Here is a 12,046-nt window from a genome sequence, read left to right on the forward strand (position 1 = left end):
TCAGTGGGCTGAAACACACCTGGTTGGAGTCAATAACAGTCACTTCTGGTTGTCATTGTACTTCTTAATTGAGGCTATCACAAGGGTCAATATCTGTTTTCAATTTACTTTGAAATAAATACATGTATATTTTTATATATCTGTTTATATTTATTGATTTTAAATTTGACTAACAGAATCATTGGGGTCATATATTCATATCTTCTTAACCTGTAGATATTAATAATTTCTTCCTATGTGAGCCTGACTGGCCATACCATTGTCCTTTCCTGGCAACCCATCCATCTCAGGTGAGATGTGACAAGATAGAGAGGCTTCTTGGCGGTGGAGCCACAGTTATGACCTTAATTATCCGAAATGGGTTAGTGTTAGTTTGTAGCAGCAAAACCAGGAATCCAGTGGCACTTTAGGTACTTACATTTATTCCAGCATAAATTGTTTTGAATCTTTCCTCACTTCACCAGAGGCATCCATAAAACTAATGCATTTATATTAAAGTCTGTAAACAACAGAAAGGGCAGGAATATCATAAAGAGAGAACAATGAAATAAAATATCAGATCAAAAGAGTGATCAGTCCATTGGGAAGGGGGAACAATCCCAGTGTTCATAGATAGGCAAATTAGGATTAATGTAACCTGATTTTGGAAATCTGAAAGTTTATACCCAGAATTAAACTTTGTTTAATTGGTTTTCGAACTCGGAATATAGAGGATACTGCCCCAAATTGTGACCCTTCACGCGCAGGCGCAGTTTTATGCCACTGGTATAAAAAAAATTTTCTGATAAAGTGCAGGATGAGACTTGAAAAGCAGATCCAAGTTCTAGACATTTGGGGAGAATTGATTAACTTTTGTAACCAGTGAAATATACAAGACATTAGTATCTGCAGAACTTGTACTGAGGGAAACCCACTGGCGATAAATTTTGTGATGAATTATAATACAATTGCACACTGGATTCTTCCCTTGAAATTGTTTTGTTAGAGAACAATGAGTTTTAGACTAACTGAGCACCTGCTAACATTAAAATGTTTGCCCACCAGGGGTCATTTTGTAGAAGAAGAGGTGCTGGAGCTCATTGGCACAACTTCTTTGCATAACTCATTTGCATATGCCACACACCCCTGACATCACCGGAAGGTGTCCTAAATTGTGTCAGCGTCTTACCCTCTCTCTGCTGTTTGCAGCCTTGAATATAATTTCCTTGGATTTATGTAAGTAGTTAGCGTTCCACCAGAGGTCGCTCCCTCAGCAAGTTGCCCCGCCTGCTGTCATAGCGACGGCTGGGTGGAGAAGAGCGTTGCGTTCACCAAAAGCGATCGACCCCGTGTTTGCGTCATTGGACCGCGACAGCCGTAGTGGGCAGGGAGAGTGAAGTTAGAGGTCGTGACAGACATGAGAGGGTTCGGCGTTATTCTTAGAGCGGCGCGTGCTGCTCTCCCTGCCGGGATCCGCCAGTTCCGCAGCGCCTGCCCGCGGCCCGCCTTCGCTAAGGAGCTTTTCCTAGGTACCTTTCGGAAGGTGAGGCTTGCCGGGCGGCTAGTCAGGCTCGTCCCTTCTGAGAGTCCCATAGGCTGGCATGGTACTCTCATCCAGAACCAGTTATAAGGTCCAGGCGCCGCGGACCTTTTGTGTGAAACTGCGCCTGCGCGTGAAGGGTCACAATTTGGGGCAGTATCCTCTATATTCCGAGTTCGAAAACCAGTTCAGCCGCAGAGAGAGAAGTGCTTGTTTTCTGCTTACTGGATGGTGAAGAAACATGTAGAGCTAGAATCCTTCACGTCTCCAGTGGTAAAATTAATTCCTAAGCCTGCGCTGTATGATGATCTCTTATGCACTTTCAGTCTCAAGAGCCTATTTTGTAATGTCGATTTAAAACAAGGTGTATTTGGCTGCTGGTGCCATCTCTGTTATACCTAGTTTCAGTGGCTTGGAATTGATACTCCCACCTCTTTCATTCAGTGAGATGGATTGATTCAATAAAGGAAACTACAGCCCTCCGTTTGCAAGACCTGAGCAAGGCTGTTAGTGATAGGATTTGGAGGTCATTAATTCATAGGGTCACTATAAGTTGTAAGTGACTAGGAAGCACACACACGCTCCTCTTTCACACACATACTTAGCGATCTTTAAGTTCAGGAAGCAACTTGGCTTTCTCCTTTGAATGCCTGCTAGGATTAGGGAGAACCAGACTCACGTTGTCTTTGTGCTGTAAAGCTTGCTGGATGACCTTTGGCCGGTCACATGCTCTCAGCCTCACCATTTCTTGGGGTGATTGTGTGAGGGTCAAAATGCGGAAGAGTAGAGCAGTGTACACCACCCTTAGCTCTTTGAAGGAATAAAAATGTAATAAATTAATTTTAACCTTTTTTTAAAAAAAGTAATGGTAAGATTTTGAGGTCCTGACCTGGGCAGCCCAGGCTAGCCTGATCTTATTAGATTTTGGAAGCTAAGCAGAGTCAGCCCTGGCTGGTATTTGAATGAGAGACCACCAAGGAAGTCCATGGTCATGATGACCCAGAGGCAGGCAATGGCAAACCACCTCTGAATGTCTCTTGCCTTAAAAACCTGGTGGGGTTGCCATAAGTTGACTATAACTTGATGGCACTTTCTATTATCAAGATTTTGAGAGACTGGCAGTTTATGTTGTTAAAGCTTCTGGGGGGCGGCGTTTTGTGTTTTATTTTTTAAGCCCGGGAATTTGCATTTCTACTTGTTTCTAAGTGACCACATAGTGAAACTGTTTTTAGGCATGATTTGTAGAATATGGTTTGTTTTTCTGTATGGTGAAACCACTGGCATTGGTGTTGGGAACATGTTTCACAGCCTGCTCTGTTATAATGTTGGCTAGGATTTTATTTTGCTGCGAGTGTTATACCAGATAGAAAATACAATATAGTGGGTTCCACGCAATGAAGAGGTGAGGTAGTAGTGATCATAACTAATAAGTCACCGGGTCCGGATGGCATACATCCGAGAGTTCTGAAAGAACTCAAAGTTGAACTTGTGGATCTTCTAACAAAAATCTGTAATCTTTCATTGAAATCTGCCTCCATTCCTGAGGACTGGAAGGTAGCAAATGTCACCCCATCTTTAAAAAGGGTTCCAGAGGAGATCCGGGAAATTACAGGCCAGTCAGTCTGACTTCAATACCGGGAAAGTTGGTAGAAACTATTATCAAGGACAGAATGAGTAAGCACATTGATGAACACGGGTTATTGAGGAAGACTCAGCATGGGTTCTGTAAGGGAAGATCTTGCCTCACTAACCTGTTACATTTCTTTGAGGGGGTGAACAAACATGTGGACAAAGGAGACCCGATAGATGTTGTTTACCTTGACTTCCAGAAAGCTTTTGATAAAGTTCCTCATCAAAGGCTCCTTAGAAAGCTCGAGAGTCATGGAGTAAAAGGACAGGTCCTCTTGTGGATCAAAAACTGGCTGAGTAATAGGAAGCAGAGAGTGAGTATAAATGGGCAGTCTTCGCAATGGAGGACGGTAAGCAGTGGGGTGCCGCAGGGCTCGGTACTGGGTCCCATGCTCTTTAACTTGTTCATAAGTGATTTAGAGTTGGGAGTGAGCAGTGAAGTGGCCAAGTTTGTGGATGACACTAAATTGTTCAGGGTGGTGAGAACCAGAGAGGATTGTGAGGAACTCCAAAGGGATCTGTTGAGCCTGGGTGAGTGGGCGTCAACGTGGCAGATGCGGTTCAGTGTGGCCAAGTGCAAAGTAATGCACATTGGGGCCAAGAATCCCAGCTACAAATACAAGTTGATGGGGTGTGAACTGGCAGAGACTGACCAAGAGAGAGATCTTGGGGTCGTGGTAGATAACTCACTGAAAATGTCAAGACAGTGTGTGTTTGCAATAAAAAAGGCCAACGCCATGCTGGGAATTATTAGGAAGGGAATTGAAAACAAATCAGCCAGTATCATAATGCCCCTGTATAAATCGATGGTGCGGTCTCATTTGGAGTACTGTGTGCAGTTCTGGTCGCCGCACCTCAAAAAGGATATTATAGCATTGGAGAAAGACCAGAAAAGGGCAACTAGAATGATTAAAGGGCTGGAACACTTTCCCTATGAAGAAAGGTTGAAACGCTTGGGACTCTTTAGCTTGGAGAAACGTCGACTGCGGGGTGACATGATAGAGGTTTACAAGATAATGCATGGTATGGAGAAAGTAGAGAAAGAAGTACTTTTCTCCCTTTCTCACAATACAAGAACTCGTGGGCATTCGATGAAATTGCTGAGCAGACAGGTTAAAACGGATAAAAGGAAGTACTTCTTCACCCAAAGGGTGATTGATGTGGAATTCACTGCCACAGGAGGTGGTGGCGGCCACAAGCATAGCCACCTTCAAGTGGAGTTTAGATAAAAATATGGAGCAGAGGTCCATCAGTGGCTATTAGCCACAGTGTGTGTGTATATATATAAAATTTTTTGCCACTGTGTGACACAGAGTGTTGGACTGGATGGGCCATTGGCCTGATCCAACATGGCTTCTCTTATGCTCTTATAACTCTCTTTATTATCACAGCATAGTATAGGGAGACTGAAGACTGGGCCAACTATATATACACTCAAGGTTCCTGCACTAGCATGCTATTGGATCATTCAAACCAGCAGGGGGGCCGTGATTGGAGCAGGACAGCAGGGATTGGGATCCAGCTGCCTATTGTTCCCGAGTCCCCAAGCTTAGTCCTACTGACTCCAGTGAGCCAGACAAGAACACCATACTGTATACATATATCCGATCACATATACAACAGAAAATATACCTCTTTTTCCAAACTTACACTCCTGTTGTAAAGATGCCACACTTTCTCCTTGTGTATCACTGGTGCTTCTTGTCTGTTGTTTGTGGCATTGTCTTTAACATATTAGTGTTTTCCACACCAGGACAAGCATGTGTGGTTTATCTGTTGCTGCTGCAGTCACTAATACACCATATTGGCAACTGGGCTGCCATATGGCAGATTTCCCTGCCCTGGTCTCCTGGCAGCAGCCATTCCCCCTCCCCACCCCCCGAACCTTTTAAAAATATTAACCAGCATTTTAATATTATTATATCTATATGTGTTACAAGTTCTCTGAATTCTAAGTTTTCAGTAGAAAACTGTAAATCTTGATCCCTTTCACCATGGAGAGATGCCTTTCTCCTTACACCTCTGCTATAAAAGGGACTAGTATTGCTCTTTTAAAATGAAATCTGGCAGTTCAGAAAAACTGACTCGTATTAAGCCACTGCCTGCTCGCAGTGGTTAAATTAGTGAAAGTGAACATATTACAACTTTAATTCTATTGTATTGTTTATTGCATACCCCCCCTTTTGATTGTATTGACTCACTTTGTATAATCCACCTGTCCAAGTAGGAAAGGCAGACTATAAATGATGTAAATAAATAAGAAATAGAAACTGAACATAGCAATATGGAAGTAATACAAGTTGGGAAGTGTGAGGTCTTCCCTCTTTTGATGGGGTTCAAGTGACCCCTGTTGACTCAGTTAAGAGCCTAGGGGGTTTACTGAAACCAGTAGAGATGTAAAGGGCTGGGGGGAGGGGAAGGGAGGAAAAATTGGGAAGAGCTCAACATTTACATAGGAAACAAGTCAATTCATTAGTCTTTCCTTAGTCATTTACAAAGCCAATATGCATCTGACTTGTATTCATGTTAGAATTAACAGTACTTTTGATGGCATTTTGCCACCAAAGTGGCAGTGCTCCAAACTGGTATAATGCTGCTTTTTTCTTTTTTCTCCAAGCTCAGATCTTGGATTCAGCAGGAGCTCACAGGAGCACAGCTCCTGAACTTTTCTGAGGGTTCCACCTCCTCCTCCCCACCTTGTCCATTGAATAGTAGGTGCAGCTGTATAACAATTCCTGGATGAGCTCCACCACCTATTTTTCTACAAAATGACCCCTGGGAAAGCCTATCATGTTGTACATAAAATGAAGTTGGAGTCCAATAGCATCTTTAAGTCCAACAAAGTTTTATTTAGAATGTAAGCTTTGGTGTGCTGAAAGCACACTTCAGACAATGAAATGGGGTACAGTTAGCAGTGCTACATATAGCTTGTGTGAAGTCGTTAAGCATGCAAAATAGTATGAAGTTAGAATCCAGTGGCAAGATAGTGAAATTAATAAATTGAAAGAATAACAGTTTGCTGTTTTCCCACAGTTGTGTGGGAAAACAGCAAAAGGTAATTAACTTGTCGGAATTGGAGAATGATGGTGTGAATGGCAGTAAATATTAATTACATTATTTCTTCTCAAGCATGGGTTAAACTGAGAACATCTTTTTCTCAGAGGTGTTTCTATCCACCCAATATACTTTTTAATGTAGCATAGCGTTGTAAATATCATTCCAGTTTGCAGAGGTGGAATTCTAGCAGGAGCTCCTTTGCATATTAGGCCACACACCCCTGATGTAGCCAATCCTCTAAGAGCTTACAAAAAAGAGCCTTGTAAACTCTCAGAGGATTGGCTTCATCAGGGGTGTAGTGGCCTAATATACAAAGGAGCTCCTGCTGAAATTCCACCCCTGTCAGTTTGCCAATACAAAAAAGAAGACATTAGAATACAATGGAAGAAGAGTTTAGCATATGTAATGAGATAAACAACCAATATTCCTTATTCCAGTTTGTAAATAAAAACATTCTGATACACTATTCTAAAAGAGAAATGCATTGGAATAAAATGGATGTATGGCTCTGCTTGGTGAGAATGGGTTTAGCATATGTAATGAGATAAGAAGCCAATATCCCTGTTCAGTCCTGGGGAGATGTTTGTTCCAAGTTTCATACTAATTTGTATTTCAGCAATTTCCCCTTTCCATTCTGTTCTTGAAGTTTCTTTGCAGTAAAACAGCTACTTTGAGGTCACCCAATGAACGTTCTGGAAGGTTGAAGTGTTCGACAGGTTTCTCAGTTTTGTAATTCCTGATGTCAGATTTGTGTCCATTTATCCTTTGGCATAGGGTTTGTCCTGTTTGCCATATGTAGAGAACTGAAGGGCATTGTTGGCATTTAATAGCATGTATAATGGTGGAAGATGAGCAAGTGAATGAGCCTGAGATGGTGTAGTTAATGCTTTTAAGTCCAGTGATTGTGTTGTCTGGGTGTATGTGGCGGCAAAGTTGGCATTTGGGTTAATTGCAAGCTTTGTTACTAGTGTCCATGCTCAAATGAGATGTTGTATTGTTGTGGGTGAAAAGTTGTTTGAGATTGGGGGGGCTGTCTGTGTGCAAGAAAAGGCTTGCCTCCCCCCCCCCCCCCAATGCATTTGAAAGAGAGCTGTCACTGCCCAATAGAGGTTATAAGTAATTTATGATGTGTTGAACTGTTTTGAGTTGAGAGTTGTGTGTGACCACTACTGGTATTCTGTTATTGTCTTTTTGGGCCTATCTTGTAACAGGGCTTTTCTGGGTATCATTCTAGCTTAGTTAATCTGTTTTCTGACTTCATTAGGTGGGTACTTGAGCTCCAAAAAGGTTTGTTGTAAATCCCTCAGGTGAGAATCTGTCAGTAGAATTGGAGCAGATGCGGCTGTAGCATTGAGCCTGGCTGTATACAATGGATTGTTTGGTATGTTTAGGGCTTGTGTAAGGCCACCAACTGAGTCCACAGCTTCTAATCCATCTTGGTGTGGGATGCTGGTATACAGAGAGTCCACATCCATGGTGACTAAAATAGTATTCTTTGGAAGGTTGTTCAAAATCTGTGGTATCACAAATATAACTGAGAGCACTGGTGACATAGGGTTTTAGAATAGAGTCCATATATCCAGATACCCCCTCAGTGATAGTGCCTATCCCTGAGACAGTGGGGTGTCCCAGGTCACCAGGTTTGTGTATTTTAGGTAGAAGATAAAAGGTACCTGATTGAGGCTTTTGTGATGTCTCTGAAAGGATCTGTTCTTGCATGTTTAGTGGTAATTCCTTTGTAATCTTGTTCAGTTCTTTTTTGTATTCCTGTGTGGGATCTGAGTGCAGTTGTTTGTAAAACAACTTAAAGTTCTTTTGGTGACCAATCCAAAACAAGAAGAGTTAAGAGGCTACTCAGCAACTTCTGTAGATACAGCTTCTGAGAGAAAAGAAGCCACAGGAAAATTTAAGAGTATGAGTGAAATATGTAGGACAGATATTAACTGTTGCCCAAATTACGGTAACTCCATCTGTATAGCTGCTAGAGTCACATGGCTTCTGCTCTTTCTGTGTCTCCTGTTTAACTTTCTTGGAAATAAAACTGGGATAGCATTTTTTCCCTTCTCTCAGGGAATTAGCTTCAGGAATTGTGAATGGTACTTTAATAATATAAACATGAATAGTTGCAAATGCAGCCAGGGATTCTAGAGTGAGATAATTTTCTTTGTTAAAAGTTTGCTTATTTTACTATTTCTTAAGGTACACTCTATACTGTTATCCCCCCCACCCTGAGATTAGTGAGTAACCAAAGGCATAGACTTTAGAAAGAGCTCCTTGGAAAACCTCTTTGAAATGCCTGGAATTGAGTGACAGCACAGTTTGCTTGGTAAAGCTCCCTGTGGATTTAGTCCAATGTGTGAACCTTTTTAAAAAGTTATTTTTTAATCCTGTTAAAATCTGTCATTCTAGGAGGAGGTTTTTCCTTATCCTGAGATTAGCAATGAAGAATTGGAGGAAATTAATCAGTTCGTAGGGCCCGTAGAAAAATTCTTCACTGAAGAAGGTATTTTTTTTTGTTCATAAGAACTTTATGTACTTGCTTATATAGCCTATATTATTAAAAATAAAACTTTGCCGTTTTTATTTATATTGTTTTAGAGTACCTGTACACTCATTGCATCATTAGTCAGCCAAAAGAAGAAAGTATAACATATTTCAGGGCTAAGAAGTTTTACTATCATGTGTAAACAGCTCCTGTGTTTCTTCTTAAAATACGTTCATCTTCTTTGTTCTGTTGAGAATTTGTTGCATTGTCCAGATGTCTTCTTGTGATGCATCTGGATGCTAAAATAACTTGCTTAAATGGTGTTTACTGGCTGTGTTTCACTCCATGGAAGGTCAATACTTTTCACTGATTTATGAGTTGGTGTTGGAATTAAATGGCATTAAAAGCAATTGAACAGAGGGGTTTAGACTTTGTCTGGTGCTTAGTAACTCCTTACGTAGCAATAACATTTTAAAAAATCATCTGACGCAGAATCTAACTCCCTAAATAAGCTTTAGCTTAATTAACAAAGTATACTAGTGTTATTTATAAGCAGTTATGATGTTCAGGTTAATACATATTCTTTTTCAGTGGATTCTAAGAAAATTGACCAGGATGCTAAAATTCCTCAGGAGACGCTTAATGGACTAAAGAACCTGGGGCTCTTTGGCATACAGATTCCAGAGGAATATGGTGAGTTAGGAAACAGAATGTAGAGCTCTGTAGCTCTTATTCAGTCTTCCAACATGAGAGATTGACTACACTTCTTTCCTTGTTTGGTGGGCACAACCCATGTTGGTATCTCATCAGAAAGACAAGCTGGGTTTTTCAGAGTTCTTTATCTTGATTAAATGAGAACCATAAACATTTGTTTCATTGCAGATTTTATAATTATACTTAAATATCTATGTAAAGTGGTGCTGCTCTCCAGGAGCTAAGTGCAAACAAATGCAAACTTTTAGAAGAATCATTATGGACTATAACATTCCAGTAGAAAAGAGCAAGAGTCCAGTCGCACCTTAAAGACTAACAAAACCTGGTGGGACTCTCTGTCAGATGAAATTTGGGCCCTGTAGGACCTAATTCAATTCTGCAGGGCCTGTAAGGCAGAGATGTTCCACCAGGCCTTTGATTAAGGACAGCAATGGCTGGCACCTTCTTTTCTTTCCACCCCCAGAAAGTTTACTCCCTCCCCCCCATTGCTCTGACAGTTCAGAAGGAGAACTTAATTAGTGGGGCACCATCATGGGCTTTTAGAATTTTATTGACTGAAACTTTTTGTAATGTCTTATTTGGAATTTTATTGATTTTGTATTGTTTTATTCTGTTGTACATTGTCCAGAGGCTGGCCTTGGCTGGGATGGGCAATTAAACAAGTTGACTACTACTACTACTACTACTACTACTACTACTACTACTACTATTATTAGTGGCACAGTATGAGCTTTTGTGAGTGAGTCACTGTAGTGACTAATGAAAGCTCATACTCTGCCACAAACGTTGTTAGTCTTTTAAGATGTTAACAGTACTCTTGCTCTTTTTACTGCTACCAACAGACTAATGCAGCTACCCATCGTGATCCATAACATTCCAGAGTGTTCAAGATGTGTCTAATGTTCAGATTGCCTTCAGCATCTTCATATTGTCACATGTAAAAAGTTACCACATATAAGGAAGAGGACTAGGCAAAGCTAGAACACTTTTCCCCAGAAAGATAACTTTCGTTGTGCACAAGATTTCGTTGTGCACAAGATTCAAGCAAGGAAGGGCTAAACAACTCTCCCAAGACATCTGTTCCCTGCAGATGACCCATCTCACAGTTTGGGGAGGGACGGTGGCTCAGTGGTAGAGCATCTGCTTGGGAAGCAGAAGGTCACATATTCAATCCCTGGCATCTCAAAAAAAGGGTCCAGGCAAATAGGTGTGAAAAACCTCAGCCTGAGACCCTGGAGAGCCGCTGCCAGTCTGAGAAGACAATACTGACTTTGATGGACCGAGGGTCTGATTCAGTATAAGGCAGATTCATATGTTCATAAGATTTTGATCTGATACAGAGATCAGGAAGATAAAATATATATCCCTTCTCTGCATTATATGGTATGATCCAGGGACACTGCACAATTCCTTTTTCTGAATAGGAGGTGATCATAGTGTAAGTTAAGGTAGTGTCTTTCCACAAATTGATATCTGATTTTTGCAAAAGGTGGGTAAACACCTTTTCACATTGAGACCTTTAGTCTGCCATGTCATATCATAGGTATTACCAACCAAATAGAATAGCATCATAGAGTTGGAAGGTACCGCCAGAGTCATCTAGTCCAACCCCCTGCATAATGCAGGAAATTCACAAATACCTCCCCTCCCTACCCAGTGACCCCTGTTCCATGCACAGAAGATGGCAAAAACTTTTAGGATTCTTGGCTAAACTGGTCTGGAGATAAATTGCTTCCAGACCCCAAAGTGGCAATCAGCATTTTCTTGGGCATGTAAAGGCCACAAGAACTAAGCACGGATGCAACCCTTCCTGCTATTCCTCTTATGATCCGCTACGTTCACAGAATCAGCATTGCTGTCAGATGGCCATCTAGCCTGCTCATTACACTGTGTTTTTATTCAGAATAATTCTGCTGCTAAATTATATAAAGTGCTTTAAGTGATGCTGGTAATCTGATTCTGGGGCAAGCTGTTTTTGTAAGTAGAAGAAAATGTTAGTGCCTCTGTCTAGTTGATCTATGTGAGTCTTTCTGTTTGCTCTTCTGTCTAGAAAGATATTGTTCAGTTCTGCCACAATGAAGCCACAGTTGATAGCAATATAGCCCTATGAGCTAGTTGGGTTTGGGTGGGGCTAAAATGCCATAGTTGTATGTGGTTTTGAAAAAGTATAATAAATGCAAATGACCAGTATGTAACTTCTCACGTGAGCAGTTTAATAGCTGGCTGTGATCTCTTAACAGGCGGCCTTGGACTTTCAAATACAATGTATGCGCGTTTGGGAGAAATCATTTCGCAAGATGGAGCTGTTGCAGTAACATTAGCAGCTCACCAAGCTATAGGACTAAAGGTAACTTTCTGGTCCTTAGAATCATGTTTATGTTGAGCTCTTCAGTATTCATGTTTCAGAACTATTCCTTCATGTTTTCTAGCTCTAGCCACAGTTGTTGCTTTTCAGTAACAGGGAAGACACTTGGACCAAGTGGACAGCAAGTGTATGTGGAATAAAATGTGAACAGAGGTTTAACAATAACATTTAAATTTGTCAGGCCCGTTTTTAAGTTCTTCCAGGTGTGCTGGTGTAAACAAGTATTGTGACATTAAAGCCAAACTTATGGACACAATTCAGTTAGTATTAAAGATGG

General features: G+C 41.1%; 1 protein-coding gene across 1 annotated transcript in view; it reads left to right on the plus strand.

Moving 5' to 3' along the window:
* Nucleotides 1-1,322: 1,322 nt before the first annotated feature.
* ACAD9 (acyl-CoA dehydrogenase family member 9) overlaps nt 1,323-12,046 on the plus strand; it is a 38,056-nt gene continuing 27,332 nt past the window's right edge. Inside the window, exons 1-4 of the mRNA XM_060239847.1 lie at nt 1,323-1,522; nt 8,615-8,708; nt 9,282-9,383; nt 11,645-11,751. Of these exons, the coding sequence (XP_060095830.1) occupies nt 1,397-1,522; nt 8,615-8,708; nt 9,282-9,383; nt 11,645-11,751 (429 nt within the window). The 5' untranslated portion in view covers nt 1,323-1,396. The remainder of the gene's footprint in view (nt 1,523-8,614; nt 8,709-9,281; nt 9,384-11,644; nt 11,752-12,046) is intronic.

This window comes from Heteronotia binoei, chromosome 5 (genome assembly GCF_032191835.1).
Source record: "Heteronotia binoei isolate CCM8104 ecotype False Entrance Well chromosome 5, APGP_CSIRO_Hbin_v1, whole genome shotgun sequence".
Lineage (NCBI taxonomy): Eukaryota > Metazoa > Chordata > Lepidosauria > Squamata > Gekkonidae > Heteronotia > Heteronotia binoei.